The sequence below is a fragment of the Pseudophryne corroboree genome, chromosome 2, assembly GCF_028390025.1.
Source record: "Pseudophryne corroboree isolate aPseCor3 chromosome 2, aPseCor3.hap2, whole genome shotgun sequence".
Classification (NCBI taxonomy): domain Eukaryota; kingdom Metazoa; phylum Chordata; class Amphibia; order Anura; family Myobatrachidae; genus Pseudophryne; species Pseudophryne corroboree.
In genome coordinates, this window is record NC_086445.1 from 44544602 (window position 1) to 44557174 (window position 12573).

General features: G+C 42.2%; 1 protein-coding gene across 1 annotated transcript in view; it reads right to left on the reverse strand.

Annotated features, from left to right (window-relative positions):
• Positions 1-6354: 6354 nt before the first annotated feature.
• The window catches only part of WNT11 (Wnt family member 11), a 117091-nt gene continuing 110872 nt past the window's right edge, over positions 6355-12573 (reverse strand). The window contains exon 6 of the mRNA XM_063951245.1: positions 6355-8608. Within this exon, the coding sequence (XP_063807315.1) occupies positions 8434-8608 (175 nt within the window). The 3' untranslated portion in view covers positions 6355-8433. The remainder of the gene's footprint in view (positions 8609-12573) is intronic.

Consider the following 12573-nt stretch of genomic DNA (forward strand, 5'->3'; position numbering starts at 1 on the left):
AGCGCATGGGGTCCCGCTTGCTGATCCTTGAAATTTGGGAGTTATGCTATGGGCCTAATTCAGACCTGATCGCAGCAGCAAAGTTGTTAGCAGATGGGCAAAACCCTGCGCACTGCAGGTGGGGGGGGGCAGATGTAACATGTGCAGAGAGAGTTAGATTTGGGTGGGTTATATTGTTTCTGTGCAGGGTAAATACTGGCTGCTTTATTTTTACACTGCAATTTAGATTGCAGATTGAACACACCCCACCCAAATCTAACTCTATCTGCACATGTTATATCTGCCTCCCCCTGCAGTGCACATGGGGCCTAATTCTGAGTTGATCACAGCAGCAAATTTGTTAGCACTTGGGCAAAACCATGCTGCACTGCAGGTGGGGCAGATGTAAAATGTGCAGAGAGCGTTAGATTTGGGTGGGGTGTGTTCAAACTGAAATCTAAATTGCAGTGTAAAAATAAAGCAGCCAGTATTTACCCTGCACATAAACAATATAACCCACCCAAATCTAACTCTCTCTGCACATGTTACATCTGCCCCCCCCTGCAGTGCAGCATGGTTTTGCCCATTTGCTAACATATTTGCTGCTGCGATCAGGCTTACCCACACACAAACTGAAACCTCTCTTTGCCTGGGAACTGTATCAAGGAGTTAAAGACCCCTTTACAAGTCTCGCACCGATGTACTGTAACTTTTCATTTTGTTATAAAAATATCTTTTTTTTTTTGCTCCATACGTCACATTTCATAGTCTCTGACCCCCTTCACACAGAGGACCTTTCTTCTTTCCATCCACAACTGGTCCATAGAATACTTGTCATTCTGACTACGGCACTGTTGGTTTTAATTTAAAATGTTTGATGAAAATTCTTGAACAATTTTCGTAGAGAAAGAAAAATCTTGGCTCTAATATTTCCACTGACGAGCGTCTTCCTCCAGGGAAAACACGTCCGCCGTTCGCTGGATGCAAGTGGTTAATATAAGAGCCTATTGACATATGTTTCTTATCTTATAGGCACCACAGCAAACAGGGTTTTTAGCTGGAATTTTAATGTTCACACATATTTCCTATGACAGACACGTACAAGGTTGTACAAACTTTTCAGCAGAACCAAGGTTATAAAAATCTGTCAATTTGCCATCCAGGAATCCAGGAATAGGAGACAAGCCCCATTTTTTAATGCTGGGGGGAAGTACACGGGAATGACGCAGGGCTCTGTTCTTTTATCTGGATGGATCAACGGGAAGCGCTGTTGTGGAATACTCCAGAGCCGCTGCGGAATCTTTAAGAGCCGTACGGAGAATTCTGTCTGCCTAAAACTTTTATCGTTTTTTTTTTTTTTTTTTGATGATGATGATTTAAGAAAAAAATGGTTTCTGTGATTAAAGGCTCATTAAATATGTAATATAAAAAATATACTGAGAGAAAACATCTATATATTTGAGCAATATACTGTACTGTATATTAGGCGCAGTGGAACCCATCTGGTTTCATTCACACAGGTTAAGTACGGGGTCATGGCAGTTGAGGGTGGGCATCTGAAAAAGGGCGGGAAGGGTGACTAAAGCACATAGGGGGCTATGTAATAGGGTCCGAGATCTCATACGCCTCCCCATTGCGGCTACCCTGGATGCAGATTTAAAGCGGCAATTATTCAAAAAGGAAAATCAGTGTGGCTTTGCCATTTAAATGGTTGCCGCTTTAAATCTGCGGCTCAGATTGCCGGAATTGCGCTGCTTCTAAAAAATCTGACACTATTACATAACCCCCGCAGTCTCCATTCAATGACCATGGACTGAAGGTATTTCTTATTATATGGGGGGATATTTGGAATTTTTTTCAATAGGTTGGTGTCCATTGAAACAGATGTTACATTCAAAGCTGCAAACGTATTGTATTTATAATTGGTTCTAAAAGGTCCCTGCAATTATTTCATTTGTGTCTGCAAACGGTATTAGTGTTCAGTACAGGCCTGGGCAGACTGCACTCAACTTTAGGGGCCCTGGCCAAATATGAGCAGCCAGGAATTGTGAGTCATGTAAGCTGCACAAAACCCGTCCGTCGCACAGGCTAATAAACAGCAGACCCTATACTAGGCAATGAGCAACGTATCGCTATGGGCAATTACATAGCGCACAGACAAAATAATACATGTACTCAGACAGCCGTACATAAAACACCGGCACTGTGACCCCAAATAATATACCCGCTCTACAATTCTATATCCATAAACACAAGCCCTCTGTCAGCCTGGGTAACTACACCATAAATGGCTACATACCAGGGATGGAATAAGAGGGGGCCTGTGTGCAGTCTCTCTTGGGACCCCCCCTATCTCGCAGACCCAATTGCCAGAGAGTACTGTTCACATGCAGGTCTATGGGAACATGGAGCCCTACCATCTTGCCGGTGATATTCCTACTACCCATATGCAGGCTATGGGAACATGGTGCCCTATTGCGCATGGCAGACAAAGCACCATGTGCACTGTACACCCTGCATCCATTATAGACATACAGTACTTGCCTACTGTCCTAGAACTTGCGGGAGACTCACGATTTTTTACCCCTGGAAGAGTGGCTGGATCTCTCGCATCCCACCCACATCCTAGAAAAGCGGACAGGATGGGGAGATAACACAGGAAATCGCAAATCCTTTTTGATGGGGACTACTAGAAATTATATATTTAGCCCCACCCCTTTCTCGCAGACCATGAATCGTGACATTTCATCAATACAAAGGTGGGGCCTAATGATGATGTGCTAGCCTGTCCTGCCCCCCCAAAGTTGTCCGCCGCGTCTTCTCTCCGTGATTCTCTGGGAGAGGAGTCCTACAAAGTTGGCACGTATGATTATAGATATACCAATCTTTATACCCCCACGGTATATACAGGTTCTAGATGATAGGTCAACAGTCAATAGGTCCACCCCATATGGTCGACATACATCCGGTCGACAGGTACAAAATGTCCAACATGCCAATGATTGACACACATGGTCTACGCAAGTTTTTGTGGACTTTTTTCCAACATTTTCATAATTTCCCATCCACGTGGACTACGATTAGGAATAGTAACCTGTGCCAGGCGCAGAGGTAGAGGAGAGAGGGACGTTGCCTGAAACACGGCAAGTACACTAATTGGGGTCACATGTGGTTTAACATAGAAAATGACACCTCAAAAAATTGTATCGACCTATTCTGTGTCGCCGATTTCCATGTTGACCTTTTGACCGTGTCGACCTTTTGTTCCTATCGATCTTTTGAATTGTCTACCTTTTACATGTTGACCCATTGAATGTTGACTGTATGGGGTAGACCTAATTCTGGTTGACCCACACCCGTATAAACGCTAGAACAGTATCTCTCCTCCACTCCTTCCAGGTGCCCTGCAAAGATGAGTTGATCTATTTTGCCTGGTCAGTAATTATAACCCCTGCGTCCACAGACAGTAACCTGGAAACGTGACCAGTTAGGGCTACCAGTAAATCACTGTTGGTTTATACCTCCTACGCACATTTTTGTCTCTTAAATGATTAACGCTTTTAAAATAGGGATTAACTCGCTGCAATGGTGTGCGTTCCTGCCTCTCGCAGGGTGTGGATCATTAGATTGACAGTCACTAGGTCGACAGGGTTGGAAGGTCGACAGGGTTTCTAGGTCGACAGGTCAAAAGGTCGACATGAGGTGTGTTTTTTTTTGGGGGGGGGGTTTGTGCCGTTTTCTTCGTAGAGTGACCGGGAACCCCAATTAGTGCACCTTGTCCCCTCGCATGGCTCGCCATGTTTCGGGCAAGGTGCCTCGCTCCGCTACCGCTTAGCTCGGCACAGATTACCGTTCCAACCGTAGTCCATGTGGATCGTTAAGTATGAAAAAGTTCAAAAAAATATATATTTTTTTAAAAACTCATGTCGACCTTTTGACCTGTCGACCTAGCCCATGTCGACCTATAAACCCTGTCAACCTAGTGACTGTCGACCAAGACAGTGTCGATCTTCAGACCAGATCCCCCTCGCAGGCTATTACTTAAGGTCCTGTGTCTTAGAAATCTGGGTCTCCAGCACTTACAGTATCCCAATAGACCTCCTTAAGAAATGTTTCTAATTATTGAGGTGCTCTACCACTATGCCTGGAATAAACTGGTTATGTTTTTTTTAAATAAATATTTAATTTTAGCATTTACATAATATAAATAATAAATAACATATTCAATAAAAAAAAATATGTGTATATATATATATATATATATATATAATTTATATGTTGCATGTACAGTATATCATATAAATTACACCTAATAGCTTGTGAAACGCGTGGCATTACTACCTGCTTACTTTGATTACCCTGGAATGCGTTGTTGGGAATGGGAATACAGATTATATTCCAGCTCTGTCTGTGAGAGGGTGACTAAGACCCCGGGCACACTGACGTTGTTAAAAACACAAGAAGAACACATACTGTCTTTGTTCCCATTTTTTATAATTTCTGTGCATTTTTTTTTTTTTTTTCCTTTTTAATTTTTTTTGAATTTTGTCTGGGTCATTCCTGCATTTGCTTTTCCAGTACATCCCAGAAACCTTCTGGAAATGTGAAGTACAGTAGTTCAGTACATAAAATATGCAATAAAAAAAAAAAAATAATAATAAAAAATGCACAAGAAACTCCTGTAAAAATAAAAAACCTAAATCAATATGTTAGTGATACTTATAAAAACAAACACGACACAGAAAAACAACAAGTAAGGAAGACACTTGTGCCGTGCAACATAGACAATTGACATATCTATCTATCTATCTATCTATCTATCTATCTATCTATCTATCTATCTTATGGTAAGAGGGCTTGTGTCTCACCACAACTGCCCACATTTCTGTGGGACCAGCTCCCTTCAAGAGAGAGGGAAACAAGACCTGCACATTCTGCACCTGCAGTAATAAAGTAGCTTTCTGGATTCCACAGGTCCAAGTGGGAAAATAGAAGTCCGTGTTTTCCAGCTCACCAACAGCCAGCAGGAAGTCAGAAGCAGGAGAGGGGTTAAAAACTCCCATACACCCACTGCACATGGCACTGATGCCAGCTAGAGGCCAGTGAGTAGGCTGCAGTTTTATAGTGCACCTGGATCCCTGTACCATGCAACCACACACACACGGGCGCCGTTTGCCAATCTGCGTGACAAGCTGGGGTGTTTAGAGGAATCTTGAATGAAAGGATATATTTCAATATTTATATAGATACAGAAAATATTTGTAATACTTTTTTTTATTTTGCCATAAGCACATACAGTACAAGTCAAGTACAATGTTTCATAAATTGTTATAAGGGCGTTATAATGGCTTTTTTCTGGTAATTAGCTGGCTTCCACCATTTGGGTAGGTGCTGCAGTTTTGTCCAATACTGTAAGTCAGATGCTGGTTACTCAATCTCCAGTTGGATATAAAATTAGGGAGTTGAAGGGGCAAATTTACTAATTTAAAGGTCAATAATATTGAATGCAAAATTGGAAAGTAGCTTTGCATTAAGTTGGGTATTTATCAAAGCTCCGAGGGAGATAAAATTGTGAGGGATAAAGTACTAGCCAATCAGCTTCAACCTTACATTTTACAGGCTGTGTTTTGCAAATAACAGGAGCTGATTGGTTGGTATCTTATCTCTCACAATATTATCACTCGTCAATAATTTATAAATACCCCCTTAATATTATTGCACTTTTAAAGTAGCAGCTTTTCCTACCAAATATACCCCGAAGTTTTGTAACAGGAGCTAATTAAATAAAAAGGTCCAATGAGGCAACAGTTTAACTTAAAAGAAAATAAATAAACATACAGCATATATCTAGGGTGAGGAACGTGTCTACACAAATATTTCTAACATTAAAATAAACATGATTTGCTTGTGAGTTTCTGGATTGTTTTTGGTTGATTAGTTCAATGGTGTCAAACTCGTACCGTTGAATGTCCTAGACAGTCCAAGTTTTAAAATTCACATTTTAATTAGTGACAAACTGAAAAGTCAACTTTTTGTAAAATAAAAAAAATGTAAACTCCAGTAATATTTATCAAAAATGTAATCATTTATGAATTTGAAAGTTATAATGGTTTCTGCGTGCCCTCAAGATTATATAAGTGCCTCCTAAATTTATATATATATATATATATATATATATATTTATTTTGAAACTCACTTTTCCCAGGTAATGGAAAAACGAAAAACCAGCACTCACTTTTGGAGATGAAAAAACTATTATTTACTCTTTATAGAGGTTCCATTGCATATAGACCGACAGCCGCAGTTGTCGGTCTATGAGCAATGGAATCTCTATGAAGATTAAGTAATCGTTTTTTTTCATCTCCAAAAGTGAGTGCTGGTTTTTATTTTTTCCATTACCTGGGAAAAGTGAGTGTGTATATATATATATATATATATATATATATACATACATACACGTATATAGTGAGTGTCAATATTAACCCTTTTTGGGACCTTGCACCACCATTTGTCATTTGCTTTGTTTGATCTTTCACTGAGTGCTGTCTTTCCCATTATTCTGTATATAGATAAGATAGTGTATAGTCCAACATGTCGACACCATATGGCCGACATGCATTAGCTCGACAGGTACAAAAGGTTGACATGGCATTGGTCGACACACAAATGGGCAACACATTTTTTTAGTTTTCTTCATGTTTTCCCAAGATTTTTCATGATTTACTATACACGTGGCCCTCAATTGGGAATAGTAACTTGCGGCGAGCGGAGCGAGCAAAGCGATCCAGCGAGGGTACATGTATCAACTGATGGTGGTGACATATCAAACATACAAGATTTGACCCAATAAACCTGAAAAAACTTGTGTCGACAAGTTGTGTGTCGACAATTCTCATGTTAACCTTTTGAACCGGCTGACCTTTTGGACTTGTCGACCTTAACCACTGTCGACCTTTTATCTGTCGACTGTACCTGTTGAACTTCTGCATGTCGACCATTTGGTGCCGACCTAAACACTGTAGCTATTCTATGTGTGTTATTACGTTAATATTCAGTATAGGTAATCTATTTTTTTAAAATATATAATTTCTTTATATTTTATTCATCTAGTTCTTAATTAGCAAATGTCAAATTATCTGCCTTTAACACTGTAATCAAGAACTGAGTTGTAGATAATAGATGGAATAATGGGGGGGTTATATTAGTGACAAAGGGGTCTATTTACTAAAGCCTTTGATGGAGACACGGCAGGTAGGAGCCGACTGGCTGGTACTTTATCTCCGTTGACTTTATCTCCATCCAAGGCTTAGTAAATAGATCCCTTAGTGCTGATGTGTGTGGGTGCATCCCTTCTTATATTTTGCCAAGTTTACTATTCAGACTACGAGGGGAGGTGTATCAAATCTTGGAGAGAGATAAACTGGAAAGAGATCACATAAAAATGTTTTACAGCCTGTAAAATGACATTTAGAAACCGATCGTCCTGTACTTAATCTCTCTCCAATTTATCTCTCCCCAAGGTACGATACATCTCCCACCCGCCCCCACCAATGAATCAGACGGACTTCATCCGCGAAAGAAAAAAAATAAAGTCTACACTCTTTACCTATATGAAAACCTTAAGTTGTATATTTACAAGTGGTATTTCATAAAACAGCATAGAAAATTAATATAAAAATATATTGTAGAAACCATTTTATATTTACCTTTTCTTTTTAGCTTTTATTCATACAAACTTTAAGCTGTTTACTTACATTTATATTTTATATATATTTATAAAAAGGTAGGAGAAAGAGAAGCCATTGCTATATTCATAAATATCTCTCTGTATTGTTCTGCAGACAAATGAAAAATTTGTACATCCACCGACAGTGGCCGGACACTGTTGCCTGGGTGACGAGCTGAGATGCGATCTGTTACGGAACTCCGGAGAATGTAAACAATCTTTGATAAAGTGAGTCTTAATGAGGGTTCATTGCACTCTGGTTCGGACAGTTTCCCAGATGGAGCCCACTGGGGTATATATAAACGAAGGGGGCTTCAATTCCTTAAAGTCCAGGATTTTTTTTCTTCACAGGTTTATCCCTCATTCTTCATCATTGTTAAACAGCAGTGGGTGAGCGCCGCGGAGAGGAAAGTCATTTAAATGGTGAGTATTTACAATCTGGCAGACACGGGGGGCAGTCGGCCTACTCCAACTGCGCTCGGAGTCCTCACTTTGTGTATATATTTAAAAAATTGAAAAAAACATTCATGTCGGTCCCAAAAAAATTAAGTCTGATATTTCCCCCCCCCTTACTCTGTATAATAATAAATCCGATTTGGCACACTTGTTTGTTTTTTTAGACGACTTTGTCCATGCAAAGACCAGATTAAAGGAAAGTACTCTCCGATCGCGCATAGTACTTTGGTTTGCACTTTCACGGGGGGTTTCCTCGCTTGCTGCGGGGCTGCTCATTTGCAAACGTATCGCTCCACAGTCCTCTCGCATTTTTTGCAGGTAACGTAGCAACACCAGTGGTATTTGCAGTGACATCTCTCCACCACTTTGTCCATGTAAGGGTTGTACCCTCGGCCGCAGCACATTAAGTCACAGCTGTCACTCCATACCGATGTCTTGTTGCATTGTCTGAAACAGAACAATGAGAGTTAATCACTTAACTGAAGCCTAAGCCGTTGTAAGCAACTTCAAGTCAGACATAACCTGGCAGCTGACGCAGCAGATTCTTTCGAGGACAGCAACCGCCGCATCAACGTTAAGAAAATGCGTTGTGTGTAAGGGCTCATAGGCAGCTGACATGCTATTAATTTATATTTATTAACAGTTGCTTATATAGCGACAGCGTATTCCGTTGCGATTTATGCCACTGCGCTACAGACAGTGCACAGGAGGTTACACACTGCAAAACTGTACACAAATTTACAGTGACTGCATCAGATGTCGTAGACTTGTAACCATAGTCTTACTTTTTTTCTGCTAATATTAATAAAAATGCCGCAGGGCAAAGTGCAGCTGGGTAATTTGTTTAAACGACATATTTACTTTTTTTCTTCTTCTAGATGAGGCATGTAATAGGATGATGTCATAAATCTGGAACAATAACCAAAGGCTACGCCAGCCCGCAGCTGAACGCCGGAATATTGTATCATACCCCACACATGTACCTGTGTGCAAAATGCTTTAGCCCTCCCATCCCCAGTTTTGGGCAACTTTGATATACCGTCTCTTTTGATGGCCTTAATTAGCTATGTTATTATGTGTAATGTTCTTTCTTTTTGGTCCTTGTACGTGAAAAATTGAGCTGATCCTGTGCTGGGAGCAAAGAAAGTTATAGCACCCCCAAAGGATTTACAGGATGCAGTTGTACGAACATGCAGAAAGGACAACACAGCTACCTGATTATATAAATACATTCTTGAAAAGCACAGGAAAAAAAGGCAGCCAGACTTAGCAGAGTATTTATATAAGGCTGAATGATGATAAAGTATGTTCTAACCAATGTTACATCTGAACGAAGAAAACCCCTGTAATATACCCGCCTCCTGTGATTTATGTAAAAAGGGGATAGAACTGAAAAACTAAATTCAGGTCACGAAATCTGCAAATAACTTAAATTGTTTAATACGGGACGGAATAGATCTTTTCCAGTTTTGGAGATTTGCAGACACTTCGCTACTCAGATAATCGGGTCAGGTCACTCAGAGATAAAGAGCAGTGTGTGAACCTTGCAGGGGATGGAGGGAAGCTTGCATTGTGCAGACGGGGTGAAGAGGAGACAAAGGAGAAGAATGAGATTTGACAGACTCTGTGTAAATACACAGTAGCAGAAGACAGATTGTGAAAACTGATACGTGGGGCAAGAGACGTGATGGTTATTTATCCAAGGGAAAAGAGAGCTGACAATGGGAAAATCATTGCTGCTAAATGGAGAAAGAAAGGAAAAGAAAAGGAGAGTATTAATCGCTTTGAAATTATTAGGCGCCACACCGCAGCGCTGTTCAGAGTACAAGGGCCTACGAGTAGAGGTGCTGCGACGTACAAGAGCACAACCTACAGAAAATAGGATTTTAATACCTACCGGTAAATCTTTTTCTCTTAGTCCGTAGAGGATGCTGGGGACCCCATAAGGACCATGGGGTATAGACGGGATCCGCAGGAGACATGGGCACACTATAAGACTTTGAATGGGTGTGAACTGGCTCCTCCCTCTATGCCCCTCCTCCAGACCTCAGTTAGAAAACTGTGCCCAGGGAGACAGACATTTCGAGGAAAGAATTTATTGTTTAAACATGGTGAGTGTCATACCAGCTCACACCACGAACATACCGCAGAACGTGGCATTCAAAAGAATACCAGCCCACGGCATGAACAATACACAGCCACATGCTGAGAGAATATGTAACACAACCAGTGTGTCAACAATAATAAGACACCGCCTGCCATGGCATGCACAATATCAGCAACAGCCAGACAGAAAAGAAACACCACCAGAGTGTAACCATAACCAATAACTGCAGACACAGTACGCACTGGGACGGGCGCCCAGCATCCTCTACGGACTAGGAGAAAAAGATTTACCGGTAGGTTTAAAATCTTATTTTCTCTTACATCCTAGAGGATGCTGGGGACTCCGTAAGGACCATGGGGATTATACCAAAGCTCCAAACCGGGCGGGAGAGTGCGGATGACTCTGCAGCACCGATTGAGCAAACATGAGGTCCTCATCAGCCAGGGTATCAAACTTGTAGAGCTTAGCAAAAGTGTTTGAACCCGACCAAGTATCCACTCGGCAAAGTAGAATCGCCGAGACTCCTCGGGCATCCCCTAAGAAAAACCCACCTTACTAGTAGAATGGGTCACCACCGAATTCGGTAACAGCAATTCAGGCCGCAGAACGAGCACGCCGAATCGGATCACAGATCTAGCATGTAACCGACTGCAGAGACGCAGACGCCCCAAGCACGCTGGGAGCATACCGGATAAACAGAGCCTCTGTTTCCGTAATCTGAGCCAAATTGGCGACATAAATATTCAAAGGTCCGACTACATCGAGAGACCTTGAATCAGCTTAAGTAACCACAGGCATCAAATAGGCTGGTTCCTGCGAAACACCGAAACCACTGTTGGCAGAATTATTATCTGAGTTCTCACTTTCGCTCTATCTTCCTGGGAGATCAAACAGGGGCTCTTGTGAGACCCAGCCGCTACTTCCGACACCCGCCGTGCGGACGCCAAAGCCAAAAGCAGGACCACTCTCCAAGAGAGAATTTTTTTTTAATTTTTTTTTTACACAAAGGTTCCAATCATTGTGGGGGCACAAATGGAGGTTGGATGTGCAGTACTCCTTCCACGAAGGTCCGAACTTCCGGAAAGGTTGCCAATTCTTTCTTGAAAGAAAAATTTATAAGGCCAAAACCGCACTTGAATGGAGCCTAACTTTAGGCCTGCACCCACACCTCCTTGCAAAGCATGGAGAAGAACGACCCAGCTGAAGCTTCCGTAGTAGCCTTCTTGGATTCACACCAAGACACATATTTCCTCCAAACACTGATGTAAGGCTTTGCCGTTACGTCTGTTCTAGCCTTAAGAAAAGTGGAAATGACTTCACTGGGAATACCCTTTCTGGCTAGGATATGGCGTTCAACCGCCACGCCGCCAAACGCAGCCGCTGTAAGTCTTGATACACGCCCGGATCTTGCTGTAACAGTTCCTCACGTAGAGGAAGAGGCCCGGGATCTACTATGAGTAAATCTTGAAGAACTGGATACCAATCCCTCCATGGTCAGACCGGAACAATGAGGATCGCCTGAACCTTTGGTCGTCTTACATTTATATCACCTTCAGGAGAGTGAAAACTGAGGGGACACATAGACCGACTGAAAACACCCAAGGTGGCCCAAGGACATCCACTGCTATAGCTTGAGTGTCCCCTGACCTGAAACAATATCCCTGAGATCTCTCGTTGAGGCGAGACACCAATATGTCGAATTGAGGCACACCTCAAAGACCTGTCGCTTCAGTGAAACTTCTCGATGACGACTGTATATCTCCCGGATGGAGATCGCATCTGCAGAGGAATCTATTTCTCCGTCGTTCACATCCGGACCTAAGACTGCTAATATAGCGTTTACCAGTCCTTTCACCCAGCGGAAAAGTTTTACGGCATCTGCCGTTGCCGCTTTTCTCCATGTTCCGCCCTAGCGGCTTACTTACGCCACTGCTGTCAAGTCGTCCGACAGAATTAACACGGCAGATTACAAAGCATATGTACATTGAAATAGCTCTTAATTCAAGAAAACTTATTGCAGACAAGCTTCCCAGCTTGACCTTTTCCTCTGGAAATACTTCCCTTGCCAGGACTGCTCCCCAGTCTCGGAGATCTGCCTGCACGGACACCAGGATCCCATCCTGGATTCGAACCTTCTTCCCTCTAGGAGGTGAGAACTGAGCAGACACCACAGGAGCGATATCCTGGCCATTAGGATTATGTTCTGGCGCATGTGCAGGTGAGACCCGGACCACATTTCCAACTGGCCCCGTGAAAACCACTCTGGCATATGACCTGCTCACTGAAAAGCCTCCTAGGCTGCACC